Here is a 22,799-nt window from a genome sequence, read left to right as displayed (position 1 = left end):
GTGAGGCATACATGCCAGGTGAAAAATTGCTACTGCCTTCCCTAAACTGCCACCATCCTGAATAACTTCAGTCCCCAATTTTTAATCAGACCCTAGTACTTAATCCTTGAAATGACTAGTACTGAAAACATGGCATATCCACATTCCTTCTTATTTAACTCTGGCAAAATGATAGTAGAACCAAACAAAACGCATTCGTTTTCTGTTTACTTAAATTACAATTTCCACAGTGTTTCTCAATACTGGAAATTGTTTAATTTTGTCCCTTTCAGTCTGAGAGTTCTCAAGAAAAATTACCTTTTAGGGTAGAGAATCTGAAGCATGGATTTTTGTTAATTTGGGCCATCTCTCTTTTAAAAGAAGTAATTTATGGAACTGACTCATAGGGAAATACTTTTTAAAGACAATAGGTAATTTTGGATGATTAGACCTCTATCATTTGAGCTTCTCTGCTTTGGGATAGGAATCAGGAACCAGGCTCTCCCAAGGCCATGTGCAGACCTGTTGAACCTTGTAAAAGTGCTGGAATCTGTCTGAGTAATTAGCAACTTTGCACTCAGATTTCTTTGGATTGAAAGGAGCTCAGATTTCTTTGGATTGAAGCATGGGACATGCAAATGTAGGAGAAAGCCAGGGACAATAGCGAAGCAGTAGCAGCCAAGAGGATTCTCATCACAGTGATTCAGGGCCAAAGTTTCTTCAATTCAGGAAGAACATAGCACATTTAAAAGAGCAACAAAGACAGAAGGTATGAACCGTGCACTAAAAACCATTTACTTCCAGAAACAGACCATTGAGGTCTTATATAGACTAATATGTCCAAAAGTCAAAAAAGATCAAGGGAAATACTTCATTTTACTAGTGCCAAGTTCACTTTGTTCTAGGAACTTAGATATTTCATAATAAAAATTGAAGTAAAGGCCAAAAATGAAGCAAAGGCAATTACTTTTTAGATGGATTCTAGTCATCTTAATTCAGGCAACCAGTATATTTTATTCAGAACTACTTCTGTTTCTGTCTTCATTCAAGCTATGAAGTTTTAAGATAGCCTTTGCTAGATGGCAAATTATTTTAGTTCCTTTAATATTTATAAAAGTGTAATAGTCCTAAAAGTTATTAGTACTAAATGTCCTTATTCATTTTTTGCCCACTTAGTTACTAAAGTAACTCTGACATCAAAATATTTCCATATAATAAAGAATTATTTAGCAGTGAAGATTTACCACTAATTGATTAGTTTGAGTAGACATACTGTTAAGTAATGTTGATTGGCTTTAAATTCCCATACAGTTCTCACCACAGTATAAATGAATTAACCAACCATTATAAATATTTAATAGATATGGAAAGCATTTATAGGAGTCAGCAATGCGACTTTCCTGTTTGCTTAATAAGCATCTACACAGGTCACTTCATATCATGCATATTAACTTATAGTAATGACCATGGTAGTAATATATAACTTGAAAGTTAAGGGAATATTTTTAATTTGAATATCATTTTTATTTTACCCATTTACCCCAGGCAGCAAGATATCTGACTGATGTGTTTTTGGCTGAGTGCATTTGATAATAAAACAGGATCACTGCCTTCTGCTTCCTTGGACTCCTAAAGCCAGCTCTCGCCTCTATCAAACTCTGTTAACCACTTGATAGGCCCAGTAATCAAAAACTGGGTGTGGTCAATAATATTCAAGTAACTTTTTCCTAACACCGACAACCCCGAAGACTTTATATTAATAATCCTGAATTGCTCTGGCAAATGTTTTATTACCTACCCCATCAAAAATTTATGGACGATTATGACCCAAAAGTATACTACCTCAAGTGTCAAAACAAACTAATTTAGGTTTTGACAATAAGAGTGTTACAGAAATATTTGTGATGCAAAATCTTGTCAGGTTTTGCCTTAAAATGTTTTATAATAGCTGTTATTTCCTTTGTTAAAATGATTGGCCAGAATATGGAAAACAAAAGGCAAGTCACCCACAGGAGTCAACCCGGGCCTCTTGAGCAGAGTACGTGTGTGTGAGCGCGCATGGGCATGGCGCTCTGAGCTGGGGGGAGGGCATGCCTGCCCTCCCTTTGCCATCATTGATCTCCTCCCTCCTCATTAAACACTCATCGATTCTTGTCTTCCAGATGACACAGGCTGTCCTAGTAGTCAGTCAGTATCTCCCGTGAAAACGCCCTCGGATGCTGGGAGCAGCCCTGTTGGCTTTTGCCCTGGAAGTGATGAAGACTTTACCAGAAAGAAATGCACAGTTGGAATGGTTGGTGAGGGAAGCATCCAGTCAGCTCGACATAAGAAGGAACCAAAGTCAGGCCTTGTAAAACCAGGTGAGTGTACGTAAACTCTTCATGTTCTTACTGGAGCAATATGACTAGAGGGATTTCAGATGAAATTTGAAATGAAACACCTGTATATCAAGGTAGGGAACACTAATGCTGTACCTAGCACCCAGAAACATCTTTTTTTTTTTTTTTTTTTTTTTTTTTAGTAAAGGAGGTAGAGCATAGAGTGGAATATTTTCTGTACTAGTTTTTAATAATTGAGAATGCATAGTGACATATGTGTCCGTTATAAAGACATGTAAAAAAAGGGAGGAAATTTGAAGAAATGTTAACTGAATGGTCTAACAGACATTTAAACTATATAATTAAGTCTAGCATAAATTATACTAGGAAATTACTTGGTACCATTTAAAGTGTGCACAAATTGTGAAAAGAACAGGTTATCTTGATGCACATCTGTAGGGCTGGGCATACTTGCTGACCTAGTTATTTTATTTGCTTTTAAAAATTTAAATATGAATATGATGCTATATATTCAATATGTATATACATAGAATGTTCAATAATTACAAAATAGTAAAAGCTATGAGATGAAATGGAGATTATTATTACAGTGAATGAGATGCCATGAACCTCAGAAAAGGTCAGTTCTCAGAATTTGCAATGTATAAATAAATATTTTCCATCTCAGAAATATATACAGTATATGAACAAATATAGTTTTAGTGAAATGAAAGTTATAACTTGAAAATAAAAGGACCTGAGTATTGGCATTGAGAGACAACCCCTATATTGCATTATTTTCTTCAGTATCACCAGTTGTACTATACATATTAATGAGCCTGAAAAGACAGATTAATGGCTTGCATGAGCCCCATTCCTTACATTTGTCTTCTAATTTTTGTTTGGTGATATCATTATTGTGTAAGGAGCTATAGACGGCTTTATTTCAATGGAGCCAAAGCTTGGTCCTGTGTACGCTTCCATTGGAAGGTTCTGTGTCCTCTTCCATCTCTCTCTGCTTTTGTTCTTCTTGAATAATTGACATGCATGGCATATCTTAATGGATTATTCTTCGTCTTGCTTTTGGTCAACCAAAGAGAATGTTGTTTAGTCTGAGAGCAAAACTTAAACTGTGTGAAGAAGAAATCCCCTGTTTCCTAATAGTTCCTGGTAAATGTTCGTCATGATGAATTTGTTAACAGTCCTTTGCTTCAGAAAAATATAAAAAAGAAAGAGAATGATACACAATGGAGAAGACAGCATATAAAAGAGAAAGATGGACATTGTGAAAAAGGTGTTGGGTACCCCCAATATTTAAGACAGAGACAATGAATTAAAGAGTGTCCTGTAATTATAGCCAAGAAATAAACCATTACCTTGTGTACTCAAGAACCAGAACTGCCTTCCTCCCACCCCCAGCTCAGTTCTCCTTTTTTTAAATTAAGAAATAATTCATATACCATAAAATTCACCCTCATAAAGTGTACCTTTCAGTGGTATTTAGTATATTCAAAAGATCATACAAACATCACCACTGTCCAATTTCAGGACATTTTTTTCTCCCCCAAAAGAAACCTCATACCCATGGGCAGTCGCCGTCCTCTTTTCCTTTCTTCCAGCCCTTGGCAACCACCAACCTACCCTCTGTCTGATTTGCTTGTTCTGGGCATCTCGTATAAAGGAATCATACAATATGTGTCCTTTTGTGTTCGGCTTCTTTCACTTAGCATAATGTTTTCAAGGTTCACATATTAGTACTTCATTCTTTTTATGGCTCAATAATATTCTATTGTATGGATATACCACATTTTAAAATAGACTTTTTTTTGAGCAATTTTGGGTTTACAGAAAACTTGAGCAGACAGTAACAGAGTTCTTATATCCACCCCCCCTCACTACCACTACTTCCGGTTTCCCCCAGTATTAACATCTTGCCTTAGTGTGGTGACAGACCACATTTTGCTTATCCACTCACAGTTGATGGACATTTGGATTGTTTCCACTTTGGGGCTGTCATGAATCATGGTGCCATGAACATCCATATACAGGTTTTTGTGCATGCTTTCAGTTCTCTTGGGTATATACCTAGGAATGAAATTGCTGAATCATATGACAACTCTATGTTTAACCCTTTGAGGAATTGCCAAACTGTATTCCCAAATGGCTGCACCACTTTACAAACCAGCAGCAATGTATAAGGGTTTCAATTTCTCCACATCTTTACCAACAGTTGTTATTGTCTATCTTTTTGATTATACCCACTCTAGTGAGTGTGAAGTGGTATTTCATTGTGCTTTTGATTTACATTTCCCTGGTGGCTAAAGATGATGAGCATCTTTTCATGTGCTTATTGGCTATTTGTATGTCTTCCTTTGAGAAATGTTCTTAGTTTTCTTTTAACCTGGGAGCAGTCACCAATGGAGTCTGCTTCTGTAGCATACAGGATGTGAGTTTAAGAGCAGAAGCCCTGTCACCCTCTTTTTGTATTCCTAGCACACAGGGTCCGGTGTGTATCGAGGGCACAATCAACATTGGTTGACCTCAACAGCAAAGGTAGGCTATGGGATTGAGAATATGAAATGCTGCAGGAAAGAATGTCCGCTTCATGGATTGTGAAGAAAAAGTAGATTTTTATTGTGAAGGTATTGTAGGACTTGAATGCAACCTGAAATTATTTCATTTTTGTTATTCACCACCCCTCCACCCCCTGGCCCCATTCCAGAAACATTTTACAGTGGTGACAATAAAAAGAAACAGTGAAAAGAGAAAAGTGTGGTGCAGCAAGAACAACCTAAGTTTAAATGGCAGTTAAGATTATCCTTGCCCTTCCTTGTTTCAATAATCATAATAAGAATAATCATATCTTAACGAAAGATTTAAAACCCTATGTGTATGTACAGAATCCACCCGGAGCAAGTCTGGTTCCTACAGAAGATACTCACTTGCTAAAGATCAGCTACTTGTCTTGCTGAGAATGTTTAAGCCTTATGCTTTCATGAAGACAATGCAGACAAAAAGAATAAAAAGGAAGGGGGAGGGAGGGGAGAAGGGAGGAAAGAAAACAAGAGTTGTTCTTCATGCTGTTTTGATAATGGATCATTTGAGAATAGTGAAGGCCACAGACCCATACTCCAGAAAAACACGCACAAAATATCACATACTATTTCTGAGGTTTCATGGGTCTCCTTTATTAGGATTTATGACTCCTAGTTTAATGACCCTTGCCCAGAGGCAGAGCCTGAAACAGCGCCTTTGTCAACTGCTTCTGATTTAATTGCTCAGAGGCAAACATATCACCTGCGCAGTGCTGACCTCATGATTTTTTTATTTATTTTTATTTTATCAAGGTCACAGGGGTCCCTAAAGGTTATTTCTTAGTTGCCTGAAATTCCTAATGTCATCACTAAAAACCATTGCTCGAGCTTTTGACTGGGCCCCAATTCTGGACAGTAAGCTCTTTGTATTTAGAACAATCTGCACCGTGACCTATAGTTCTCTGAACTTTCAGCAGAATAAATCTGTCATTCTCATAAATAGGAAGAGAGGAAATCCTGGAACCGAGGCCCCTGGGTGACTCCAAAATTTATAAAATGCAGAGACATAATCCGTTAAACCACAAGAAGATACCGCTCTCCGGTTAAAATGTTCCACTTCCTCCGTCCCCAGGTGACCATCTCCCCTCAGCGTAAACTCATCTTCCGCTCTTGATGTGCGCTCTACTTTTTTAAAATAAATCGACTCATTAGAACCAATACCAGTTTATTAAAATAGCAAGCAATTAGTGTCTCTTGCACAGATGCTCAAGGGCCCTTTAACATTAACCTGGGCCCATTTTATTTTAGGTCCGTTGTTCTAGATTCTGGAAACTGCTGTTCATCTCAGAAAAGAGTTATTGAAATGCCCCTTTGGTCATTCAGATAAAGAGCTAATAATATTTACTGAGTATCTAATGCAGAAGGAGAAGAGAACTGTGTCACAGGATGCCAGGAAGGGCTGTGAAAGGTGAGCTGAGCACGCCAGCCCTCTCCAGCAGGGTACTGTGGCATGCGCACAGCATGAAAGCCCTGCCTTCCTCCAGGCAGGACTCGTGTTGGAACTTCTTGGAGGCAGTGAGCCTTCTGTCATTTTGGCTTCTATCACTTAATGCCTATGCAGATTTAATTAAAAATTACCACCAAAGAGCGAAAGAAAACATCCCTGCAGTTCAGTTGAATAATGGCTTTGCCTTTTTCATGTCAACTCAGCACACATTTAAGACTGAATCTCCAGAGTGTAATACAATGTCTGTCATCAGGTAGGTGTTGAGTAAATACTTCTTTGAGAACAGAGTGTACGAGGAATCATGTGTAGTGTGGGAGGAGCATGGGAAAGATAAGCAAAGATGACCTCAACATCATCCCTGCTCTTAGGGACCTTATCATTTAAGGCAGAAAACCACAATAAATCTGGGCTGCAGTACAGATTAAAAGGAAGGGAACGAAGGCATTCTGATTGGGAACTTTTTTTTTTAATAATTAATTTTTACTGGAGTATAGTTGATTTACAATGTTGTGTTAGTTTCCGCTGTACAGCAAAGTGAATCAGTTATACATACACATATATGCACTCTTTTTTAGATTCTTTTCCCATATAGGTCATTACAAATTATTGAGTAGAGTTCCCTGTGTTATACAGTAGGTCCTTATTAGTTATCTATTTTATATATAGTAGTGTGTATACGTTAATCCCAATACTTTTTGAGGGATCTGCGGTGCTACCATTCCTTCTCCCAGGTGCTTTTCCTATATGTAGTTCACAGTCAGTTTTCCTGATGAGATTTTTCTCACCTAGAAAGGAAAGGCCTAATTGGATTTCTGTGCTAGGACATTAAATGACATTCCTGGGCCTCCTTTAATGCTTGATTTTCTACTTGGGGAGCATCTTAACCCAAAGGAGAAAAAGACCCAGTGTCATTGTTCTACAAATGCAAGTACTAAATCCTTCCTACACAAGGCTTGTGGGAGAGCTGGGGAAAGAATTACACAATTTAAACAAATATGTAGAAAATGTGAAAGGGAGAAAAAACACCTCCCGGTTAAGGAGATAGGTCAAGAGCAAATCGTTAGGGTCACTATAATTGAAAAGAAACCCACATTTAGAAACTGAAATGTTGAAATCTGCATTTGAAAGATGTCACCTCTGCCATCAGCATTCAGACTTAGTTAGTATTCCCTTGTCATCAGACACCACCCAGGCTATTGAAATCAGAGACCTGGCCAGATGAACTGTAATAACCTCACAACAATAACAGAGGATGGGTTACTTTAAGAAGATGATTTCCCACATTCAGAGGCATTTGCTGGAAAACTCTGAAGGCACCAACTGGGTTAATGATTAATCAACACTGGCTCCCTTAGTAGATGGAGGCTCTTTCACACACAGCCGATAGCCTGCAGCTGTTCCCGTGCTTATCACAAGCATTGTCCCTTTCACTTCAAAGTTAGTTCAGTGAAATAAAAGAGACAATTTACAGGATGGGGTGCGGGTGGGACATACATTCTTATAATAACTTGAGCTACAAAGAGGAGACTCACAGCTTACCCAGTTTGTTTCTTCAGAAAAAAAGTGGGGGGAGGGCAGGGCTGGGGGGACACTTTCTAACCACCAGACTCAGGAGCCCAGTATACTAGGTTCACAGTTCCATACCACCTCTGTATAACTGTGCACTCTTCAGCTACTTGTTATCTTCTGGAAACTTGGTATTCGGCATCTGTAAAATGGGTTATTGTGACAATTAAACAGATTAAAGAATGTAAAATGCCCAACATTGGACCTAGCACAAAGTAATTCCTTAGTAAATGTTAAGAATGGTCATTTGTTGCTCTTAAAATAGATAATATCAGAAATTCCTTGCACTTTGTTTACAGGAAAACCCTTAAAACTATCCCACAGAACTTATATGTTTATTTAAAACAAAATTCTAGCAGGTCATGTCTCCCAATTCACATAAAATGGGGGGAGTGTTTGCTATAGGAGGGCACTGAAAAGAGCATTAATTGACAGCTGATGGCTTGACAATGAAGAAAGAGATGGGAAGATATGAAAAAGCAGACAAAAGACCACTGAAAAGCATAGTGACCTTCTAAGTGTTTCAGGCTTTAAATGTTTTGTAGCACTTAATGCAATAATTGATGTTCCAGAAACAGACTGAGTCAGTGTGATGGTGGAGTTGGCAGAAAATAATGTGTATGAGGGCAGGAAAATGTCTTGAACATTTTAGAAATATTTTCATAGAGTGGAAAAATTAAAATTTTAGTGCTAAAAGAGATTTTGGTTAAATGGAAACGTGCTGCATTCTTTGGCAAGGGGCAATACTTTTCTAATAGCTTACAGTTTCAATCAAAGTTCTTCCAGCAGCAAAGCCCAGCCTCAAATAAAGGCTTAAGTGTATTTCAGATGCTGAAGATATCTGGAAGAATATATTAAATGTAATTGTGGGATTGCATGACTCTGAAGTTTGATTAAAAATTGTTTTAGCTAATATTTATTGAGCCCTGACTGTCCCAGGCAAAATTCCAAGGACTTTACTCATTCAATCCTAATATCAGTGTGAGAAAGTGATATCATTATCCCCTATTTTACAGATGGAGAAACTGTGTCATAGAGAGGTTAATTCATGCAAGGTCACACAGTTTGTAAATGGATTTTAAACAGGGTAGTCTTGCTTCTAACTCTTAACTACTGCACTGCGTCTAAGGTCTGACTTCAAAGGAATAATTTTAATTATTACTAATTAATAGGAGAGTGTGACAATTGAGAAAGATGTATTGATATAAGACAGGGATTTTTAAAAAATATCTGTAGAGCCCTATAGATTAGCTGATACAGTCCATATATAGATCATGCTGGCTGTTGCTGATAACGGAATCAATGAACCTCAGTGTAACTTCAATGAAATACAGAAAGTTAAACACAGGAGGCTGTTTGGATGCAGATCAGTAAAATAAACCCTGAGGATGTCAACATCAAAGAAATGTTAAGGTCTTCAGGATTTGCTACTTAATCATGAACTAGCCCTTTCTGTACTTGTCACAATGTTTTATGTGCTGCCCTGCATGTCATTAATACTTTGGCAAACAAAGATCATTAGGCTTTGTCAACTTAAACAAGAGCTTTTGCATTGATACCGAAATCGATCTCTGAAACTTTCTTTCACTCTGAGAGAAACAACATTCCCCCAGGATACAGCAGAGAATGTTTTATGGTGAACTGTTGTATAGTCTATCCCTTCCCCCCAGCAGAGACCAGAAGCTTAAATGTGATGAGGAGACCTGAGTATTTATCTTTATGGCAGGATTACTTACATATTTACTCTCATGCCTTTCTCCCATCTGTGCTTTTGATGAGGCGCCCAATCAATGTAACGGTGCCAAATGGTCTGCTAATGGTTTTTCCCTAAGAATTAGTGAATTATAATCTTCTTCCCAGAGGCCCTGCCATCCAGATCCCAGGTCTACTAGGATTTATTGCATGTACAGTGTTCTAGCTACCGATGTGAGAGCCTGCCAGATGCTAAGTGCTCTAATGTGTTGAGAACGAAGCACTATGGGTCTCTCATACGTAGCAGACACTCCAGCAGACCACACACCCACCATTAAAGATATTTATCAACTACCAGCATAAGAGAAATAAACCTGGAAACTTCTTTTACACACAAACCTATAAACTAAGAGTTATAAATCATGCAGATACATGCTTTAGGTTGGGCTTTTCTTTTCTTTTTTTTTTTTTTTGTCCTAATTGAGAAGAGTTTATTGAAGAGACTGCATACACAGGAATGGGCCTGATTAAGGAAATCCAACAAGTATGGCGATGGCAATGGCTTGGAGCCCTTCCCCAATCCTGAAGAGGCCAGAGGCCAGAGGAAGGTCGAGATACCCAAGACCCAGAGGGAGAGAATTCCCAGGCTACATGTGAGGGAACCGTGTACTTTGGTAGAGGAAGAAAGCACCTGACAAGAAAGGAGGCAGAGGGATAAGTACTCTGACCTCTCTGTCTTCTTCGCCAGTATAATTTGTTGTGTGGCATTTGGGTAGACTGTAGGGTTATTGACAAAAGTTACGTGTTGAGCAAAAGTCATGTATAAGTTCATTTGGGTAATTCAATGAATGAAGGTCTTCTACCACCTGAACCTGTATCTGAGAGCAGCCAAGGGACAGCAGCAAGCTACGTGAATGCAGCCCATGGTTAAGTGAGGTAAGCTCCAGGAAGCTGGCTGCAGTGGGCTTACATTCCAAGATGCAGGGACTGGAATGTGGCATTGCAGGAAGGTGATCGCTGCGTAGGAGCCTGAAGGACGGCAGCCCTCACTTCACCACGTGTAAGGTTTCTGCTAAACCTCAGTTTGAATCCTGGCTGTACATTGATTGACCAGCTTTCCTTCATTCACTCAACAAGTGTTTATTAAGCATTTACTCTGTGCTGACACCACTGTTCCAGGCATTCGGGATAGAGGAGTGGAAAAAACAGAAAAGATGCCTGTTCTCTTGGAGGCTGCCATTAACATGGGGAGATGGCTGATACACACACAAGCAGACAAACCAGATAAGTTCAGATAGTGACAAGTAAAACAAGGTAATGCTATAGACAGTCATGGGCATGGGGCAGGGAGTGTCTGGGGAGATGACAGTTGAGCTGAGAACTTAGTCATATTCCTTCACATTTGGGGAGGGTTTGGGGGGCAGTGGGCAGAGCAGTGACCTAGGAAGGGAGAAGAGTTGTCGCAGGTGAGGTCTGTGTCGTTAGAGCAATGGGAACCTCTGGCCGGTTTTAAGAGAGACGATTTAATGTATATGTTCAAGATCTTTTTGGCTGCTCTGTGGAACTTGGATTATCAAGAGATGAAACTGGAAGCAGGTACATTACTGAGAAGGCAGTGAAGATAGCAAAGTGTAGGGAAACAGTTATATGACAGAATATAAGGCCCTGCGTTTTCCTAATGAGGTTAAAAATGTTTTATTTTATTTGCGAACTCGAGTAAACCTTTAGAGATGGATGAAATAATCAATATCCGATAGGTTTTTTAAATTTATTTTTTTAGTTAAACATACTTTATACTCTTATTAATTTAGTAACATTGATCTTGTTATTCATAGTTAATATAAAAAATGTATTGTCTCGTTCATTGTTCGAGCTACCTTTCAACTCAGCCGTCTTTTCCAGAGCAAATTATCTTCACTTCTGCCCAATTTGTTTAATATAAAGCAGTTTCGAAGTCATGTCTGGTGCTTTTATTGAGTATTGTTTTCAAGGCTACAAGTACTGTGAGGGTATGAGTTAAGTTAATGTAAAAAGAAGGCCCCAAATCCAGAGGTTAAAATTAGACAGAAGTTGATCTGTCTCATAAAACAGTACATAAGTGTTTGGTTGACCGAGGCTGGCAGGCAGCTGTGTCAGGTCAGCTGTCCTATACCAGGCAGAAGGAAGGGGGAGAGGGACCAGGGGACACTCACCCAGTCATTTTAAGGTCAGGGCACAGAAGTGACACATGTCATTTCCAATTATATCCGAGGACATCTTAGTCACCTGGGCACCTATTATTATGGAAGAAGGGGAGAATGAGGTGAACATTGGAGGGCAGCGAGCAGGCTGTCACAGCATCCATGGATAGCACGGGACAGCTGGTTTGTCTGTTTTCCTGTAGATGCAACAATGTAAGTATTCGTCACTACCCAAAGCTATTCAGTTAATATAACTGAATATAACTGAGTTCAGTTAGCAAAGAATATGTTTTTCAGTCTTTACAACTTAACCATTGACTAGTGCTATTTAAATTGATCTTTAAAAGGTTGGAGGAGTCATATGACAGGAATAATTACAAAATCTGGTTTTGAATTTCTTGGCCTTCTTCATTTTAAACAATCCCATCAGTTGATCTCTGAAGGCAGCCCAAACTAGCACCGATTGAGGTCAATTCAGACTGATGTATCTTTTTCAGATGACACTTTTTGTTCAAAGAAGGTAATTATAAGAGAGAGCTCTGTAATAAGAGGCTTTGGAACAACTTTAATATAAGGAGGAAGGTACCTCACCTTGTATTTAGACATTGAATAGGGTGGACCAGGTCACCTGCTGAGCAGTGAGGGGAGGGGGAGTCAGTGGGCAGGAGAGTTTCTTTTATAAACGTAAGGAAATGTTTTCTCTTTTTTTTTATAATATGGAGGAACAATTAATACTTATCTTTCTCAGGTTGCTGTGAGAATCATAAAATATATAAGTATATTAAGTTAAGTATGTTAAGTATACTTACAAGTATGTATAAGTAAGTTAAGTATGTTAAGTATATAACAGAGTACAGGTCTACCTTAGAGATATTGTGGGTTGGTTCCAGACCACTGCAATGCAATAAGGTGAATATTGTGATAAAGTGAGTCACATGAATTTTTTGGTTTCCCGGAGTATATAAAAGTTATATTTACACTATACTGTAGTCTAGTAAATGTGCAATAGCATTATGTCTAGAAAATATACTTATCTTAATTTAAAAATACTTTATGCTATCAAATGCAAATCATCATCTGAGAACTCAGGGTTACCATATGCCTTCAGTTTGTAAAAAAACACAATGTCTGCAAAGTGCAATAAAGCAAAGCGCAATAAAATGAGATATGCCGGTATATGCATAGAGTAAATACTGCACAGCACTAAGAAGTAAACATGCACATCCTGTATCTTTGCAAAGATCAGAGTCCACATCTGGTAAGAAGTTGTGTTTCTAGTTACAGTATTTGCCTAGTCTACAGTATGTGCTCAATAAATGATCATTACCATTATTAAATGAGAAATGAAGAGAGTTTACAAATAGCACAACTTTAAGGCATTTGAATGTTCACTCACCATCTTGTCTGCATTGGCCCTACTTTATCATGGATGCCTTCTTAGTTAGAATTATTCTGATACAATGGAGGGCTTTGCTGGAAGCTTGATAAACGTGCTTACTCTAAGCAAACTCCTGTTTGGAAGCACTATGCCAACAGTTGTCCTAGGGAGCCCTCGACTCCATTCTCCCCCATCAGAACAATGGATGTCTCCTGTTCCTCTCTCCTGGGAAGCACTGTGAAGTGCCTTGCATATTTAAATAGCTGGAATTCATGAAGTACACCAAGTATTTTCCTCAAAGCATCACATGCTTGCCGTTAAATTTAGGACTGTGTGGGGTTTTGATGTAATTTCTTCCTTGATCTTTGGGATATAATCATTGTAGAAAGACTCACAGTGTTGCTCCGTAATTGTCAGAGGATTAGCCTTGACTGTTGTGTACGCATTTACTTCTATTTGACAATTTGATGTTTCCTTAAATGCTTTGTGTTCATTCATGAGGGCCATGGTTTCATTTGAAATGCTGCAGTCACCAGGGAGAAGCTCCTGTGCTCTTCCCTGATTGGCCAACCTCCCCTCTGCCTCCTGTTGCTATGGTGCCCAGCGGAGTAACTTCCTTGCCTTGCACAAGTAGGAGGCTTGGTCTCCATGGATACCCCACTCTGAGACTGTACTCCACGGAGAGCTGAGCTGAGCTGCACACACTGTATTTCTGCACAAGACATAGCCCAGCCTGTGGTGGGAGGCTGTTTGCAGAGGCAGTGTTTGCCATGAAAGTCTACGGAGCTTACCTTCTAAGTAAGTCATATTAGTCACAGTAAGTAAATAATTATATTGGATCCCAGAGCATATGCTCTTTGTGTATATGTGTGTGTCAAGTTAGTTGTGGTAGGCTAAAAGTGTAGTCTAAAAGCAAATTTTCCACTCGCCTTTCAGATATTCTGAATGCAGAATCTGGAACTAAACTTTTAAAAATACACACATATATTGTTTTAAATACCCCTTGTCATTTGTGAGTCTGCCATTCGAAGCCAAAGGGAAAAAGATTGACCATGGACGATTACATTTTAGAATGCTCTTCTAACTCTGAGCATTGCATGCTGCATTTGTAAATGCAGAGCTTGGCCTTACCCAGCGACGTGCTATGGGAATAGATGAGCACAGCCACAGTTAATGCTAATTGGCACTGCACAGAGTTTGCAGTGGGCCTCTGTGTAGACTGAAACTCGATGTGTTTATTTTCAAGAGAGATCTTGCTCATGGGCTCATATCTGCCAGTTCACCGTGGAAATTATTCAGAGACCACCTCTAACCAGTTTTAGTTTACTTTTCTCATGTAGCATCCAGTAGAAATTCTAAAACTTCATGTCCGTGGAATTGGGATGTGGAAGAATTTTCTTTTTATTAACTGATTTGCTCTAATACTTCCTCTTTACTGTACATTCCAAGAGCATAAGGGTTGGGTTTGCAATGTTGTAAAACACATGAGTCATCTTAAAGCAATTTTCATGTGCTGGGCAAATGATTAATGCCTGTGGTGTTAAAATTAATTAGTGGAAACAAAAGACTGTGTGTATGGTAACACCAAGTCTAGTTCAATAACTTTAAAATTGTGTAAAATTAGATTTTCAGGCTGTCCACAGAAGATAGCTGGCATCTAGCAGCTCTAAACAAAAAGCAGAACATGTACTGTATTGGTATAAAGAGAGATTCATTTTTAATCGTATAAAAGAGGGAGCACAGAGTATTACACTAGATTGTAAATGTCTCTTATTTTCTGTACTCATGACTGACCATTCATGCAAAGGACAACCAGTGAAATGTCATCTCTTCCAACTGTTAGTCATGGCTCAATTTTAATTGCCCCAAATGGTGAAAAGGTACCACCCTTTGAGGATGTGAACGTACTGGTGGCTCCTCTGGCTCTGACTTTGTCACTGAGGTCGAGCTTTAGGTCATTGCCTTAATATTTTATAAATATAATTTCCACCTATCAAAGGGGCAGCAGACAAATAAAGGTGCATGATGAACTCTGTAATGATCATGGTTTTGGAGACCTGGAAACAATGTCGATGACACTTTCTCCAAAGTTTTTCACCTCATGAGTATTATAAGGCTCCATTTCCCTTCTTCAATGTGTCTGTGATAAATTCTCCTGCCCATATCTGAAAACCAGCGTTGTATGGGATTTTTTTCAACCTCAAAATATCGGAATTTTCTCTCTGTTTCCTAATCTGTATAATGGAATAATAGTAGTACCTATGACACAAGACTGCTTTGAAAATTCAATGACATCATCAATGGCACATGACATACACTAAATAGTCACTGCTGTTGTATTATGATTACTGTAAACATCATCATCATCATTTTCACAATGCCCTGTAGTTAAGGGAGGCTGTAGCGAATAACTTGAACAATTCTTTGGTTTGATTCCATTTAGCCTATCAAATTTCTTAGCAAATACTTACTAAGAACCTAACTGTGTGCTTGGCTTTCTGATGGGAATTATGACATTCAATGTACTTGAAAATGTAGACAACAGAAGAAAACGTGAAATATGCAGTCGGTTTCTCTTTGCAAATGTGTGGCTTTCTGTTTTCGTTAAATGGCTAGATCTATATCTACATAATAAAATGTTTGCCAATTCGTTTTGCTGCCACTGATGGATATGTAGGATTCCACAATGGCTATGTAAGCTAAAAGGGGCTGGGCCATAGCATAAGTCTAGTTAATATTTATAACTTGAATTAAAAATGTGACATTTAAAAACCCAGGTTCAAATTCTAAGCCCACTTCCTTTCCTGAAAGTATTTCCGTTCAGAGTGCAGTAAATGACATATTTTGAATGAGAGCAGTTTCATTAAGTTGAAAGTTTGGGGGATGATGGGAAAGAAAGAGATGCGAAATGATTGATTAATCTGTATAAAAATAGGTTCCATGCTAGGATTTTTCCTTTTGCACTAATCCTGTGTGACATCTGAACCAAAAAAGTATAAAACCAATGCCATATGTGCAGAGCCTGCTGGTGCTGATTTTAAAACATATGAAGAGTTGACCCAGATAATATTTTGCAGCTTTATTTTCATTGTAATGTCATTTTCAGTTTCCATTTCTTCTTTCTGGCATGTTCTCTTCCTTCCATCTGTTTGCCCTGGAAAGAATGTGGCAAGTGGAACAAGGGCTATACCAATTTGCTTGAATGGAAAAAAAGGGGAGGACATTTGTAGGATGCAATTTAAAATGAGGTCTCTAGATGTTGGAAACTTGGGACTCACTGTATGTCCAAACATAGAGCTAAATATATTTTGCTAAACACGATTTCAGCTGCAATATCACTCAGATAATCAAGCTAGAATAAGCCTTCTCTTGCAATGTTTCAAGGCAAAAATTAAATCCATAGCAATATCCCCACTAGCACGGTGACCTTTTATCTATATGATGCTGGTCCGTGACCAAAATAATGGCCCACTTCCTTGTCCATTGTTATTAGTCAGACAGGCACATGCTCTGACGGTGCACAATTTGTCAAGTGTTTGTTAGGTGCTTGGTGCTGCTGTCATGAGCTGGGGACCACATCCTTTTGTTGACATCTGAGGAGCATTCTGAGGTCTCAGTTGACAGTTCTATTTGCCGAGTCCTTTTGCATCTGAGGGAGTTTGTGGCAGTTTCAGAGGGAAGGATGTTCCCTTGTCTTGTGTGGCAGCAACGTTATTCAGAGAAACTGGATCTTCCCGCATCTTTGGCTTCTTGTGCTCACCCCCGTGGCTGAGATATGCAGGCTCTGCAAGCCTCTGCCAGGAAGATCTCATTTCTGCCCAGGCGACTGGCAGGCCTGACTGTTCTTGAGAGATGGAGGCTGTGCCTGAACCTGATACTGGGTTACTGCCTGACATCCAATGTTTTTCCCCTTAGTGTTTGTGGAAGAAGCGAAGGATCCAAGCTGAGAAACCTTAGTGCGTAGAGAGCAGTGGTTCAGGATCTGCGGGCGGTGCTGTGGTCTTCTACACTGCCGAGCCCAGCTCATCAGGGACGATGAAGGGGTTTTGTCTGTGCAAAGCTGGGGCGTTCTTGAGTCTTGGATGGGATTCTCCAGCTTAGCATTTCCACCCTTCCTTTTCTCTTCAGTCTCAGCCACCACTTAACAGACCTGAACCCAGTAATGCTACTCATTTGTTTTGTCTTGTTTTTTAACATCTTTATTGGAGTATAATTGCTTTACGTTGTTGTGTTAGTTGCTGCTGTATAACAAAGTGAATCAGCTATATGTATACATATATCCCCATATCCCTCCCTCTGTGTCTCACTCCCACCCTCCCTATCCCACCCCTCTAGGTGGTCACAAAGCACTGAGCTGATCTCCCTGTGCCATGTAGCTGCTTCCCACTAGCTATCTATTTTACATTTGGTAGTGTATATGTCGATGCTACTCTCTCACTTCGTCCCAGCTTACCCTTCCCCCTCCCCGTGTCCTCAAGTCCATTCTCTATATCTGCGTCTTTATTCCTGTCCTGCCCCTAGGTTCTTTAGAACCATTTTTTTTTTTTTTTTTTAGATTCCATATATATGTGTTAGCAAACGGTATTTGTTTTTGTCTTTCTAACTTACTTCACTCTGTATGACAGACTCTAGGTCCATCCACCTCACTACAAATAACTCAATTTCATTTCTTTTTATGGCTGAGTAATATTCCATTGTATATATGTGCCACATCTTCTTTATCCATTCATCTGTTGATGGACACTTAGGTTGCTTCCATGTCCTGGCTACTGTAAATAGAGCTGCAATGAACATTGTGGTACATGACTCTTTTTGAATTATGGTTTTCTCAGGGTATATGACCAGTAGTGGGATTGCTGGGTCATATGGTAGTTCTATTTTTAGTTTTTTAAGGAACCTCCATACTGTTCTCCATAGTGGCTGTATCAATTTACATTCCCACCAACAGTGCAAGAGGGTTCCCTTTTCTCCACACCCTCTCCAGCATTTATTGTTTGTAGATTTTTTGGTGATGGCCATTCTGACCGGTGTGAGGTGATACCTCATTTTAGTTTTGATTTGCATTTCTCTAATGATTAGTAATGTTGAGCATCCTTTCATGTGTTTGTTGGCAATCTGTATATCTTCTTTGGAGAATTGTCTGTTTAGGTCTTCTGCCCATTTTTGGATTGGGTTGTTTTTTTGATATTGAGCTGCATGAGTTGCTTGTATGTTTTGGAGATTAATCCTTTGTCAGTTGCTTCTACTCATTTGTTTTTTCAGCAACTATTGATGTGCCAGCCAGTGAGCCAGGCACCGAAATACAACAGTAAACCAAGGGCTCTATGTACATGTGTGATGTGATATGTTTCTGGGGGAAGTACCAGGTCCCATGAGTACACAGAGGAGGGCCATGGAGCCCAGACTTTGGAGTTCTGAAAAGAGTCCCAGGGGAAGTAATGCTATATTGACACTTATAAAGGGTAAAACTGGGTTTTAAGTGCAAAGACACTTGGGGATCTGAATTTTACATGCCATTGCTGTTAACTTTAGTACTGTGTACTTCCTTAGAGTTTTAAAAAAATTCTATTTTCATGGTTACCATGTTGTATTTAATACTTATTTTTTAGATGGCTCTTTCCTCTACTAGGATATGAGCCTCTTTTTAGGATGTGGACCATGTTTGTTTCCATCCTTCCTTCCTTCCCTCTTCCCTTCCTTCCTTCCTTCCTTCCTTCCTCCCTTCCTTCCTTCTTCCATCCCCCCATTTTATTTTTTATTTAAAATTTATTTATGCTGCATTATTTCTTTTAAAATATTATGTATATAATATGACATAGATAAAGAACAGATATAACATACACGTAAGCTATGCAGTATAACAATAAAGCAAACACTGTGACCCACCTTTCACTTCAAGAATTACCACCACCAAAGCTGCCTGCGTGCTCTCCCAGATCCCATTCTGTGCCTTTCCCCAGAGGTAACTACTGTCTTCAAATGTGTGTTTTATCAATTCCTTGCATTTTAAAAACAATTTCTACCACCTTAGGTATGTGTCCCTAAAAATATGTTGGAACACAGGGGTAAAATTTAAACATGGAGCCATTTGCCTTTGTGGTCTCCATAATTAGCACAGTGCCTAAAACTTAGTAGGTCCTTACTAGATATTTGTGAACAGATGGATATGCCCTGCTAGAGCCTAGAAGATATTTTTGTGATGCTATACACCAAGGAGATATTGGAATTCAGTTTTAGTGGGTTTGTTCCTTTTGAGCCTTGTTGGTTTTGTCTCTTTGGGGTGCTTATAGAAGGAGGCCACAGGAATGAGTTACATACTGTTTAATTGTTTGGGGATACTTCCAAACTACCATTTCCTACTTACCCTCCTCATTTTATCACCATGCAAACACTCTCCAGTGGTCCTAAAGAGAGTGGCCTTAATATTTTTGTAATAATCAGCTTTGCTTTTCCATTCCATTTTGGCTTTTCTTAGAACATTGTGGGGTGGGGAGGAGAGAGGTGGAGAGCCTAGAGAACACTGAGTACACTTGAATTAAAAGTTGACTTGTGTCGGGGGGGTGGGGCAGAGGACCTGGGCCAGCCAAGGGTTGGCCGGGGAACGCGTGCTCCGTGCCAGACGTCATTTTGAGTTGAGATCCTAGGGAAGGTTCCATTAAACAAATCCATGGAAATGCAGAGCATAATTTGTGTGCAGAGTACAATCTGACCACGAGAGAGCTTCATTCTTTTTAAATGCTACGCAGCACACAAAAATCAGCAGAGAATGTTTTCAGAGGGACCTTCCAAAACATTTCGTTCAGAAGCTCAAGAGTTTAAATGGTTTTCATTGGGTTAAACAATGGGGTGCGGTGACCGTTGGAGCTTGCTGCTGGAAGCTCAGCTGGTTCGCAGAATGCCTTGCCTCTGCCCAGCGAGCACCCAGCTCTGAAGGCACAGTGGGAGCGCGGCGTCTGGGTGAAGTCCCCTCCCTGGGAGGTGCCAGGCTCCGCTGGCCTTGCTTAGGTGTCCCAGGGCAAGAGTGCGGGAGCTGGTCCACCTGCCTCGCACCTGCTTTCTTCCAAGCCCGTCCCTCCCCTCATCCAGAAATCCTCTCTGTTGTTGCCAGGCCTTCTTCTGGAAACATTTCCAGGTGACTTCATTTTTCCCTGCCTCCCCAATTCTCACTGTAGTTCCTTGAACACATGTCTGAATTAAAACAAACCCCACGAGGCCTTCCATTGCTCCGTTCGCTTTTGTTCTAACGCTCTGTACAGATGCCAGAAATTGCCAGAATTTACCCAGCTTGTTTATTTTTATTTTATTGACATTTGTGCTTGCAAATAAAAAATATTTGCATTAAAGATTGATTACACAATGGTAAAGGTAGCATTGATCTTGGAGCCGCTCAATCCATTCTGATTAGATTATCCAGTTTTTCACATAGTCCTCGGGCCATACAAGAGACATTTTTTCCTTTCATTTGACTGAGATAATTCCTGTTTTGTTCTTTGGCTCTTTGGTTGTACAGAAAATATACATATCGCCCTTCAATTGTTCTTTTATGTGGGTAGAACTGCAGTCAAGTGTGTAACATAAGATGAGGTGTCTCTTAATGTTTAACTTACTTTATGCTTTTCCTGTTTTAAATCCTTTAGTTCACCTGGGGTTTTAAATGATTCTGAACCTATGTGGTTAATTTTGTGAACCTAAGAGCTATGTGGAGAGGGACCCTGTAGTCAGGACTCTTTCCCCCTTCCCTTACGGCCCAGTTTCTAACTGTGATAGTCACCTGCCTTGCCTTCCGGCCTGCAGTCGCTCCTCCAGATATTACTGCTGCAAGATCTCTATAAAGCATCACTCTGTTCATGTGAACACCCTGTTCAAAACTCGCCATGGCTCCCTCTTGCCTTCAGAGTAAAGGCCCTTAGCATAGCTTTACATTCTTCAGCTCTCTACAGCTCACCCTTTTGGCCGCGTTTTCTCATCTGATCACTGTACTCTAGCCAAAGAAGGGGTTCAGTATATTCTAAATATGCCCTGTGTTTTCCTTCCTCTGGGTTTCAGTTCATGCCACCCCCGTTCACTAAAGGTCTGCTCCCTTCTGCACCCCCAACAGTTGGTTGAGTTCCCCGGGCTGCTCAAGGCCCATCTCAAGTGGTATCTCTTCCCTGACATAATCCCTGCCCTCTTCCACTCACCCTGTCTGAGAGTATTTCTTCCTCCTCTGTGATGCCGTCGTGCCCTCTCTCTGTACTGCACTCAGCATGTCCTCTCGTATCCTAGTTGCTTGTCTCTATAGCTTGTCTCCTGAAAGGAGCCTTGAGCACTGGGACTGTACTTCTCCATGTTTCCCCCTCCCAGTGCCTTAGCCTGTGCACAGCTCAACACGTATCTGAAATGGACTGAATTGAATGCTATCATCTTGGTTTCCAGTTCTTAGATCTTTGTGAATTCTGACGACGAGGTCCCATGCAGAGTGGATAAAGAAGAAAGCCAACTCTGGAGTCAGAAGGGCTAGCTCTGCTGTTACTAGCTTTGTGACCTGGGCAAGGCTCATCACCACTCAGCACCTCAGTTTCCTCTTCTACACCCTGTATGTCTTTAGAACATATGTCTTTAGATTCAAGAAAATAGCAGAGATAGAGTTCTTGACGAAGTAGGCTTTTAGTACACAACGGCTAGTAATGTTACTGTCTGCCTCTGTCATCTGTTGTTTTAGTTATCCCTTCAAGGTTTGTGTAATCTCTAGTCTGCCGTCAGCACCAGGCCGTCCGTGTTTTCATTCGTGTCATTAATAAAGCATGTTAAAGTAGGATAAGGGCAAGGACGGAGCCAGGTGACACGTTACTGGAGATTTCCCTTGAGGTTGGCAGACAGTCCATTAGTCAACATCCTCTGGGTCCTGAACTGTGCTGTCATCCAGTGCATATGTCACCCTTGTTCATAAGACTTTCCTAAGTGTTGTGACTAAATGCCTACTGAATTCCAGGTAGCTGATTTATGTGGCAGCCCCAAAGCATAACTCTTGTCAGGAAAGGAAGTGAGAATTGTTTTTTTGTATCTGTAGGTTCTTAGTGAACTTTTGCTGGCTTCTATTTGACTTATTAAGGGACGGATCTTTTCTACAATTTTACTGGAGATAAACACCAAACTAAGCAGTTTATGATTTCCAGAATTTGTTTTTTCCTCTGCTTTGATAATCTGTGTACTTTTTGTCCATCTCCAACTGGCTATCTCTCTTGCTTTGTGATTTCTCGAAAACTGGTAGTATTTCCACAACTATTTCTGTAAGTTCTTTTAGTACCTTTCTTCCTTCATTCAATAAATATTCTTCTGAGTCTGTTCTATACCAGGCACTGTGCTTGGTGTGGGCGATACAATGATGGACAAGACAGAGGTCTTCCCAGACTGCATGGTTTTTGCATGCTAAATTTTGGGCTGAAAACTTGAATTTTAAGGGATTTGGGCATATGGGATGTAGGTAGGATTGGAGGGAATATTTATCCTAACTGTAAATAACACCAGGCTATCAACCCAACCTAAAAGGAGAGAAAGAGGAAGGTAACTCAGTAGAGAGCCTTTCCAGGAGCCATTGCTAAATACTGAGTATGGAGGAACTTTTGATGTTGTGAAATCTTTCAAGGCCACAGCAGCTACTGTGTG

General features: G+C 39.9%; 1 protein-coding gene across 11 annotated transcripts in view; it reads left to right on the top strand.

Moving 5' to 3' along the window:
* The window catches only part of SYBU (syntabulin), a 118,263-nt gene that overhangs the window by 66,434 nt on the left and 29,030 nt on the right, over positions 1 to 22,799 (top strand). For 7 of the 11 annotated variants that reach the window (XM_082434299.1, XM_082434301.1, XM_082434294.1 and 4 more), the window contains 2 exons: positions 2,142 to 2,339; positions 4,791 to 4,850. In XM_082434299.1, coding sequence (XP_082290425.1) covers positions 2,142 to 2,339; positions 4,791 to 4,850 — 258 coding nt within the window. Of the gene's footprint in view, positions 1 to 2,141; positions 2,344 to 4,790; positions 4,851 to 11,862; positions 11,990 to 13,683; positions 13,953 to 22,799 lie in introns of those variants that run through there. The other 4 variants (XM_082434303.1, XM_082434297.1, XM_082434296.1 and 1 more) reach the window with 4 other exon arrangements.

The sequence above is a fragment of the Balaenoptera physalus genome (genome assembly GCF_965194825.1).
Source record: "Balaenoptera physalus genome assembly, chromosome: 17".
In the NCBI taxonomy this organism is placed as follows: domain Eukaryota; kingdom Metazoa; phylum Chordata; class Mammalia; order Artiodactyla; family Balaenopteridae; genus Balaenoptera; species Balaenoptera physalus.
This window is presented reverse-complemented; position numbering and strand designations above follow the sequence as displayed.